This window comes from Enhydra lutris, unplaced genomic scaffold (genome assembly GCF_002288905.1).
Source record: "Enhydra lutris kenyoni isolate GAN:26980312 unplaced genomic scaffold, ASM228890v2 scaffoldscaffold69, whole genome shotgun sequence".
Taxonomy (NCBI): Eukaryota; Metazoa; Chordata; class Mammalia; order Carnivora; family Mustelidae; genus Enhydra; species Enhydra lutris.
Genome location: NW_019154153.1, coordinates 2,851,513 through 2,862,154, shown reverse-complemented (window position 1 = coordinate 2,862,154; position 10,642 = coordinate 2,851,513). Strand labels below are relative to the sequence as shown.

Sequence of the window (10,642 nt, the reverse complement as noted above, 5' to 3'; positions counted from 1 at the left end):
AGAGAAAGAGAGAGGGAGGAGATAGCAGGTTCCCTGCTGAGCAGAGAGCCCAATGCGGGGCTCCATCCCAGGACCCTGGGATCATAACCTGAGCCGAAGGCAGAGGCTTTAACCCACTTAGCCACCCAGGTTCCCCAATTATTATTTGCTTTTCTTTATGGTTTTTGCTTTTTGTTTCTTAATTAAGAAGCCCTACCCTAACTCAGGTTCACAATGGTGTTCTTCTGAGTTTTCTTCCAGTACTTTTTTTTTTTTTTAAAGATTTTATTTATTTATTTGACAGAGAGAGATCACAAGTAGGCAGAGAGGCAAGCAGAGAGAGAGAGAGAGAGAGGAGGAAGCAGGCTCCCTGCTGAGCAGAGAGCCCGATGCAGGGCTCAATCTCAGGACCCTGAGATCATGACCTGAGCCGAAGGCAGAGGCTTAACCCACTGAGCCACCCAGGCGCCCCTCTTCCAGTACTTTTGATAGTTTTAAAATTTATATCTTTGGGGCATGTGGTGGCTCGGTGAGTTAAGCATCCAGCTCTTGATTTCGACTCAGGTCATGGTCTCAAGAGAGGTGAGATTGAGTCCTGCTTTGGGCTCCATGCTGGGAATGGAGCCTGCTGGGAATCTCTCTTCTCCGTCTGCACTGCCTCTCCCTCCTGTTCACGATGCGCTTGCACACACACTCACAAAAAAACCAAAATTTATATCTCTAATGTACATAAAATTTATTTCTGTGTACTGTGTGAAGTAGGGATGTAATTTATTTTTCCAAGAGTACCAGTTGTTCAAACCCCATTTATTGAATGATTTGACTTTTTCTCACTCTTTTGAAAGTCCATATACTAGGATATACTAAACTTACATATACAATTTAGGCTGTGTTCTTGAACATGTGCTATACAGTTTTAAATACTGTACCTTTAAAAGCCTGTGAGTCCTTACGAGAAATCCTGGCGGTCAGATGTGATTTGGAGTCCAGATTTTTCCCCCTGATACCCAGTGGACATTATGTAGTATCCTGTAATCATATACATTGTTTTCTCAACGAGGTATGAATAATACCTATAAACAATTAAGTGACCTCATCATACCAGATCAGGTCAGGTTTTGCTGCTAAATGGGTTAAGAAGAAACAAAACTTACTTTTTAGAGGTTTTATGATTTTGGATTGCAAGTAAAGGATCACGGACCTGTAATTTATCTTGCTATTTAGGGAACATCTTCCTTCTTTGTTCTTCTGTTGCAAATTGTTTAGATTATTCTTAGACCTTTACTCTTTTTTTTGAATTTTAGAGTCAGCTTGTTGAGTTATTTGGAGAACCCTATAGAGATTTTTATTGGGATATGAAGTATTTCATACTTGGACCTTTTTATTCGATTTATACCAAAGTGTTTTTATGGTTTTGTTGCTATTGTGAGTGGGATTTTTCTTTTTAGATTGCATTTTCTAATTGTTATTACTAATGTGCAGGGAAAGTACTGATATTTATATGTTGATCTTGTATCTGACCGATTTGTAGATTTCTGTTAACTTAATAGTTTATGATCTTGGCTTTTCATGTTAGAAAATCATATGTTCAAGCATTGAGTTCTATCTTTTCGTTGCTAGTATTTATGCCTCTTATTTCTTTTTCTTTTCCACTTGCATGGCATGGTTTTAATATTCAGTTTTGAGACATACGTGCAAAATACTGTTAAAAACAATGTTTACAGTAAAATGTGCTGTAATGCATGAATTTTGAATGCATGAATAAATAGATGATAGAAAGGGAGATCTTTCTTATGGTGGGGTAATGAAAAGTTTCTGAGAGGCAGATGTTTATTATTGGGGGATTTAATGTGTGATCTTTTCATTGCAGATATGGTGTAAGGTATTTCTTCAAGACTGGACAGCCGAAGACGTGTTACTTCTGATTAGCCTTAAGCAGACTTAGAGCCATCAAAAACCTCACAGAATTTCATATTTTGCTTTCTGCTTTATACCTTTCTTGGCACCGAAGTTCATCTTGCAGCCATGTATGGAAGTGCTCGCTCAGTTGGGAAGGTGGAACCGAGCAACCAGAGCCCTGGGCGTTCACCTAGGCTTCCACGTTCCCCTCGCTTGGGTCATCGTCGAACCAATAGTACAGGAGGGAGTTCTGGAAGCAGTGTTGGAGGTGGCAGTGGGAAAACCCTTTCAATGGAGAATATCCAGTCCTTAAATGCTGCCTATGCCACATCTGGCCCTATGTACCTAAGTGACCATGAAAATGTGGGTTCAGAAACACCTAAAAGCACCATGACACTTGGCCGTTCTGGGGGACGTCTGCCGTATGGTGTCAGGATGACTGCTATGGGCAGTAGCCCCAATATAGCTAGCAGTGGGGTTGCTAGTGACACCATAGCATTTGGAGAGCATCACCTCCCTCCTGTGAGTATGGCATCCACTGTTCCTCATTCTCTTCGTCAGGCAAGAGATAATACAATCATGGATCTGCAGACGCAGCTGAAAGAAGTATTAAGAGAAAATGATCTCTTGCGGAAGGATGTGGAAGTAAAGGAGAGCAAATTAAGTTCTTCAATGAATAGCATCAAGACTTTCTGGAGCCCAGAGCTGAAGAAAGAACGAGCCCTGAGAAAAGATGAAGCTTCCAAAATCACTATTTGGAAGGAACAGTATAGGGTTGTGCAGGAGGAAAACCAGGTTAGTTTTATATGTGTGTTTGTCTTTATTGACTGAATTCATGTAAGTGAAATGAGCTATTCTCTTTCTTTCTTTGTTAGGTTTTCCTCTTCTTGGTTCATTTATCTTTTTTTTCCTACTTACCAGAGTATTTTCTATCCGTCATTTCTTAACCTTCTCTGGATTTGATTCTGAACCTGTTTTTTTCTGGTTGTCATGTCTGCTTGCTCACTATTGTTGCTTGCTTTTCCCACTTGCATTTCCCTGCTTCTCTTTCTCTTCCTATCTTTTCTTTAAGCCTGTATTACCTTTCTCCGTTCTTTGGAGACTATAATTTTTTTATCTGCTCTAAGATACATTATCAAAATTATTCAGGCTACATATCTTAAGTGTGAGGCGTAGAAGTAAGATTTACCATAGTGCTCGCTTCGGCAGCCCATAAACTAATACCGAAATGGTACAGAAGATTATCATAGTCCCTGTGCAAGGATGACACATAGATTCGTGAAGTGTTCCATATTTTTGCTGGTTGAACTTGGCGTTCAGGCATCATGCCCCTAGCACAATTTATGGGTCATGCAATTATCTGGCAGACTGGTGTGCTGACCCTCATTTCACCTGACTCGGAATCTATTCCTGGGCACTACTCCCTGTGTGATGTTAAGTTAGTCATTACCAGGCCTAGCTCTAAAGTGAGGCCTTGGACAAAATGAACTCAGAGGTCTTTCAAGTTGTCAAATTGTATTGGTCTATTCGTTTGTATGTAAAGTACCCAAATCTCCAAGGCCTGCAGAGTTTCGGGGAGGGGGCAGAGAAAAGGGAGGGAAGAGATATATAAGTGTTAATGGCTGCTACACGCCTGTGACATCTCACTAGTCTGCCAGGAAGACTTAAGAAGGCAAGAGGCTGTCCACAAAGAGAAAAGAAAAAAAGAAAGAAAGAAAAAGATTTACCATAATAGGTGTCAAAAAATCAGTCTTGAAAAAACCAGAAAAACTACCACAAGGCAAATCAGTATGTTGATAGCACAGAATGAAAATTAGTTTTAATAAGTGAATATTGATGATATAAATATTAAGTACCAACAATGGGAAGCAGTTTTTTTCTGTTGGCATTCTTGAAAGTTTAACTTTAGGATGTTTATGTAGCTTTTTAAAAATAAAAAAAAGTTTTTTTTTCTTTAGTTCTTCAAATGTAAGGTGTAAGAAATGCAGCTTGGTATGGTTGGTTGCTTCTAGAAAATAAATGAGATAACTAGGCATTTGAATTAGGGCTTTGCAGTTTGAGAGCTAAATGCTATCCTATTAGATATATGAAACATTTTTTTTCTCTACTCCTCCAGGTTATAGTTGATGTTTTGCCAACACTGTCATGTCACATTGAGTGACATACGACTCCAAGGATGTGAACAAATTATATTCATGCTTCCAGCAATTAAAATCTTAATCATACTTTTTGTTTGAGACTTTTAGAACTTTTCTTTAACTTGTGAGTTTGAATTATTTGCCTTCTTTAAAAATTCTACTATTCTTAAAGGAGAATTTTAAAGCAGCCATCTTATTGTTGATTTTATACTTCATTTTGGGGTTAGTTAATAAAAATTATGAAGAAAGTAATCAACTTATTTGGATTTCTTCAGTGTTCTTGAATGATGCTAAGAAATAAGGAATTAGAAGTGACCTGTCTTTGATGAAGTAAATCTAAGATTTCTGTTGATTGTTTTACCCTTCTATTACTAATACTTAGTTCAGGCATTCATATCTACTGTTTTGGTTATTTGAAGAAGATTGCTAGTTACATTGTTTTGTATGTTAAAGCCCCAGACTTACCTTTTCAAATAAAAATAGCTTGTTTGGTCATAAAAATAATACTGAAAAGGATAGATATGAAATAAAAATTTATCCTAAATCCTCCCATCTCTGGTAACTTTGCTATTCCACTGTTAACATTTTGTTGTTTCTCTGTAATGAACATCTCTGTACATACACACATAAAATTAATCCAAATGGAATATTATAGGTGTTACATTATGACCTTTCTTAGCCAACACTTCTGCTGTATATTAAAGCCCTGTGTGTCTGAATCATTATTTTAATGCCTATATACTATTGTGTCTGTACTAATTAATTTAGCATCACAGAGTTAAAAATCTTCAAATTTATTTGATAGTACAGTATGAACTAAAAACTAAACATTGGGGCACCTGGGTGGCTCATCGGTTAAGCATCTGTCTCTTGATTTCGGCTCAGGTTGTGGTCTAAGGGTTGTGAGATTGAGCCCTGCATTGGGCTCTACACTCAGTGAAGAGTCTGCTTAAGATTCTTTTCCCTCTCCCCCTGCTCCTCCTCTCTTTCTCTCTCAAATAAATAAATCTTAACAAAACAAAACAAAACAAAGCAAAACAAGGGGCTCCTGGGTGGCTCGGTCTAGTCAGTTAAGTGGCTGCCTTCGGCTCAGGTTGTGATCCCAGGGTCCTGGGATCGAGCCCCACGTCGGGCTCCCTGCTCGGTGGGGAACCTGCTTCTCCCTCTCCCACTCCCTGCTTGTGTGTCTCTCTCACTGTCTCTCTGTCAAATAAATAAATAGAATATTAAAAAAAAAACCCACCAGGGACGCCTGGGTGGCTCAGTTGGTTGAGCGGCTGCCTTCGGCTCAGGTCATGATCCCAGCGTCCTGGGATCGAGTCCCACATCGGGCTCCTTGCTCATCAGGGAGCCTGCTTCTCCCTCTGCCTCTGCCTGCCATTCTGTCTGCCTGTGCTTGCTCTCTCTCCCTCTCTCTCTCTGACAAATAAATAAATAAAATCTTTAAAAAAAAAAAAAAAAAACACCAAAAACCAAACCTTTAATTCGTTTAAATCAGAGAGTTAAAAAGAATTAGAAATTAAAAAAAAAAAAAAAGAATTAGAAATTGTAATTTTCTCTTTTCTCAGATATAACCTCAAACTACTTTGCATCTAGTTTTTAACTAATGATTAAATGTAATTTGTCATTACACAAAATCTGAATGTTTTATTAGTATGCTTAAATCTTATGTCTCTTAAGTCTCTTATAGACCCAGCCTTTTTTTTTTTTTTTTTTTTTTTAGAAAAGAGGAAATAGCCTTTAAAAAGTATTCTTAGGAAGTTTCTTGAGTTTGAGTCTTTAAGACTTTAAAAACGAAAATGTGAAAAGAAAGAGAAGAATTAAAACAGACCCCAGTGTTACATCTTAAAAGTAAGGGCAAGTTTCCTAAATGTTAGTTCTGATACACTTACTTATTTAAAATATAGATTTCCAGGCCTTTTGCTTCATAAATATCTCTGGAGATGGAGTCCAGGAGCCTGTATTTTAAACAAGCTTCTCTGGTAGTTCCGAGATAAACTCATTTTGGAATCTTTAGAATGTCATACATCTAATTTTTTTTTTTTTTAAAGATTTTTATTTATTTATTTGACACAGAGAGAGAGAGAGATCACAAGTAGGCAGAGAGGCAGGGAGAGAGGGGGAGGCAGGCTCCCTGCTGAGCAGAGAGCCCGATGTGGGGCTTGATCCCAGGACCCTGAGACCATGACCTGAGCTGAAGGCAGAGGCTTAAGCCATTGAGCCACCCAGGCGCCCCGTCATACATCTAATTCTTAAACTAGTTTGTTGCTCATCTGCCATAGGGAATTCATGATTGTTCTCTTGTCACCTTTGAGTTCAGTTATGACAGAAGGGAAAATAAACAAGGGACCATTGGCTAAGTGTTTCTCAACCTTTTTTTTCTGCCTACTGCATTTCAGAGTAGCAGACAGACTCCTGTGCATAATGATCATTAACTGTGACAGTGACCCTTAGTAGAAGGAATGTGTGTAGAGAAAAAAGTGTTTAAGATCTTAGATAGGGTTATTTAAAAAACACACACTCTGGTGATTTTGATGTCTCCTCACCTTGAGAATCATTGATGTACAAGATAAGATATTTAGATGACATATGACAGTAGAAAGGGGAAATATGTTGTCTTCAGTTCACATTTATGTTCGTGGAAGGTGAAGTACAACACCAAAAGTTTATCATTCCTAAATATGAAATAATAGTCGATACATTCTGAAAGTTTTTACAGTTTGGTGTTGAATTGTAAATATCAAGAGAGAAAAAAGGAGTTTGCTTTGTTTAATCTTATGGTAAGGTACTAGTGTAGCATAGGTCTTAAAAACTATCTGTATTTCAAGAGTAGGTATTAGGTTTTTTAATTTGTAAAAATCAGATTGATAAATTTGGAGTATGTACTGATAGTGTTTCAATGTTCAAATATGAGGTACTTTGTATGTATTTAGACAGTTAAGCATCATAGTGTATCATACTTGAATATTATTCAACTGTTAATAAGAATCAGTTTACTTATGTTTACCTGAAAAGTGGTTGAACTGTAACTTATTATAAATATTGTGTAAAAATTACATATTAATAAGCAATTCCCTTTTAAGTTTCTACTTTTCAAGAGTATATTGACAGTATATGTGTGTATAAATGTAATGTGTATCAGTACAGGTGTATGTATAATTTAAAGTGGATTTTGGTAGAAGTGGAATTGAGATTACTAGATTTATCCTTGAATTAGCTAGCCTCCAGTACACCTTTCTGATGATGCTGAAAATAGGCCTTTCACCAAGATGGTTTTTATCATCAAGCAACTTGGAAATGCCTGTTATAACAAGGAAAAAAAATTATTGGTATATGTCTTTATTTTCAAATAATCGAGGCTGCTAATTATGCCTATACTTTGAAAGCTGTGTGGATAAAAAGCAATGACAATATTCTTTGTAGTTATTAAACTACATTCAAAAGTAAGGTATTTGAATCTTCTGTAGAGTGTAGTGGGAACTCAGCACTTCAGTCCAGAGGAAGTGAAACAGTCCACAGGACTATGATGCCAAAAAAACCATATGCACTGAAGGAGGGTGAACACAGCCTTATCTAGATTCCGCCCCTTGCCCTAATTAAGCAGCAGTGCTGGCAGGAATATATTCTTCCTGCACCCACTATAATTACCACACAATACTAAAATTGTATAACTTTAGTCCAAAAAGCAAAGGGTGCAATTTTAAAGTAAAGTGAGACACTGCAATGAGATATAGAGAACTGAGAATGCTAATTAATAGATTATAGTGAGCCAACAGTGGGCCCTAATTAAACTCTGCATTCATTATACCCTCCAGAGCCCTCAGAGGTCAGATATTTTCCACTTTACAAAGAAGACTGGTTTAATAGGATTTACAGTAATTAAACAAATTTCCCCATTCCAATTTGAGACTGGGGATTTAGATGCATTCTAAATGTTTGATCTGATTGGGCCACAGAGGTTTGTTCTAGAATTTATCAAATGTAAAAACACATTTGCTTAGAATTGCCTAATGTGTGTGGTTCATTATTACAGAGTCCTTTTAGGAAATTGTTTCTAAAATAAATACCCAGCTGTTTTTATGTCTCATACCCCTTTTGTTGTTATTGAACTTTCAAATACTGGTGGTTGGAGATATGGAACAATACATGTTTTAACAGGAAAGACCTTTTCTTTTTCTTAAGTTGAGAATGAGGAAGGTTTTTAGTGTGTGTTTGCTGAAGAATAAAAGTCCAGGTATGAGCTTGGTTGAATTGCAAAGCTAAAGCTTTGAATGATTTCTGTTTTATTTTATTCTAACCAACATTTAACAAGTTATTATCATACTTCTTTTTTTTATATTATGCCTTCGTAATATTTTTATATGTTGAACTTAGTTGGAAGCTTAATTTTAAAAATAACTGTTTTAAAGCACTTCATTGGGATTTTGTGTGGTCAAAGTACATTCTATTCAATAGTATAGTGTGGTGACTGAGTTTAATGTTTTATGTATTTTTTGTTTTTGTTTTTGTTTTTGGAGTCTGATTTTATTCAGGATTTGATTTTTGGGTTTTTATTTGTTTAAGGCTCAAGAGAATTTCCAAGTTCAGAAATACAAAAAGATAAACTTTGTTTGTCCTTTGTTCTGTTGGCACACTGGTGGCTGTTAACATTTTTACAGTTTTAGGTTGTACCTTCATTTGTCACATGGTGAAAGCTATTATAAGCTTTTTCATGAGGTTGCTAATTGTTTCACTTTCATTTAAGTTGCTCTTGAGATCTGGAATCTGTGTCTTGGACTATTTAACTTTTAGATAATTCTGTTTTTAACATAGAGATGAATTATGAATGATAAAGCACACTATGGTGGATAAATTGGTGTTCTAATTTATTTTCCAGATAGATGTGATCTTTTTAGGTGTTTCAGAAATGAGATGTGTTAAGGAACTATGCAGAATGACCTGAGAATATTAAATCAGATGTAAAATAGATATGTTCCTTTTGGGGAGTTAATAGTCATTTTGAGAAGCAAAATTTATTCATGTTTGGCTTCTGCAAATTTAAGCTACCTATCTCCATTGGATCTTGTCACATAGGAAGGTAAAGTTGGTAGGTATGGGAAATTGGCTGCTTGCAGAGTTAAGTATGCTTTACCTGGAATATAGTGGAGTGCTATGAACAATGATTCATTGAATCCAGTAAAAAATTGTACAAATATCTGACAGGCCTTATTTGTGAGGAAATAAGAATTTGCCAGAATATTGCAGCTTTTCCCCTCCTCTCCCCTTCTTGGATTTCACAGTGCAGTCTATTGTCTGATTTCATCTCAATGACAGAATAATTTTTAGGATTTGTTAATTTATAGCAACTTTTTAGATAGTAGCTTAAATATGAGTTGGAAAACCCACTATTTTATTGTGCAAGGGATGCCAGAAAATGAACTTAGTTTTTAGTTATATTAAGGGATGAGAGAGTTCCATTTCACTTTTTAAAATCATATTGCTTCTAGAACTTGACATCATATTATACGTGCCCTATTTGCCCAGGAAGGGGCCTCTTAGAAAGCGTGCTTTATAGGAATTGGTTGGGGGAACTAAAGAAGAGAAGACTTGTGACATTTTATTTATATTGTGTGTATTTAATGGGCAGCCATATAGAAGAAAGTTTTTTTCCTCTTTTTTTGTGGGGGGCAGGGGAAGGCCAACACTAGAAAAATGAGTGCAGATAATAGGGGTATGGATTTTGGCTCCATGGGGGAATATACTGCCATTTTCTAACAAAGGTATATTTTTTTGATGGAAGAGTCAGTTTCAGAAAGTGATGCTTGGCCATCACTAGAATTGGTTACGGGGAGGCCAGAATGCCTCTGACAACGGTGTGGGTGTTCTAATAAGTCTTTCAGCTTTTCAGAATGTCGGAAGTGGTGGTGAGTAAAGTGGTACTTTGTAGAGAACCATTTGGGGAGTTGTGCTCCCCATCCTCCCACCCCTTTTTCTCCTCCCCCTCCCTTGCTTCCTCCCTCTCTTCCTTCTTGACAGCTTTATTGAGATATAATTCAATTCATCCTTTAAAAGTGTGTAATTTTTTCTTTCTTAATCTGGATTTTATTTGAAGAAGAATTTGAAGAAAGTAATAGGAAGTTGCCCTAGGGATTTCTTGAGCAAGGAAATGAATGACATAACATAAAATACTATTTAAGAGCAGCTTTTGTTGTTGTCAGTAGAATGGATTGAAGCACAGAAGGCGGGGAAAGCAATTGATTTTGTGGCAGAAGGCCTGGATTAATGTGGGTAGTAGGAATGGAGAGGAAGGTGCATAATCATGAGATACTTTCAAAGAAATATTTGGGTACAGACTGTGATGGCAAAAGAGAAGACTGTGATGAACCATGGTATTGAGATAGGGGAAATGTTTTGGCTATGGAGGGAAAGTGGATAGAGATTAGAAAGTGGAACTAGAAAGCATAAGCATTTAGAAATAAGGGACTAATGACTGTGACCTGAGGTACATGTACATAGATGTTATTACATATGTGCTTGTGAGTGTTGGAAAATCTACTGCCCCGGTTAGTTCAGTATCCCAAGCTACATGTCTCTGCTTATGGGAGTAAGGAGTGGAGAGGAAGAGAGAAACCATTAAATGGTGTATC

The 10,642-nt window shown here is 36.9% G+C and overlaps 1 protein-coding gene across 2 annotated transcripts in view; it reads left to right on the top strand.

Annotated features, from left to right (window-relative positions):
- The first annotated feature begins 1,847 nt into the window (after positions 1 to 1,847).
- The window catches only part of LOC111159681 (ELKS/RAB6-interacting/CAST family member 1), a 510,890-nt gene continuing 502,095 nt past the window's right edge, over positions 1,848 to 10,642 (top strand). For both annotated transcript variants that reach the window (XM_022522253.1, XM_022522254.1), the window contains exon 1: positions 1,848 to 2,673. In XM_022522253.1, the coding sequence (XP_022377961.1) occupies positions 2,005 to 2,673 (669 nt within the window). In that variant the 5' untranslated portion in view covers positions 1,848 to 2,004. The remainder of the gene's footprint in view (positions 2,674 to 10,642) is intronic.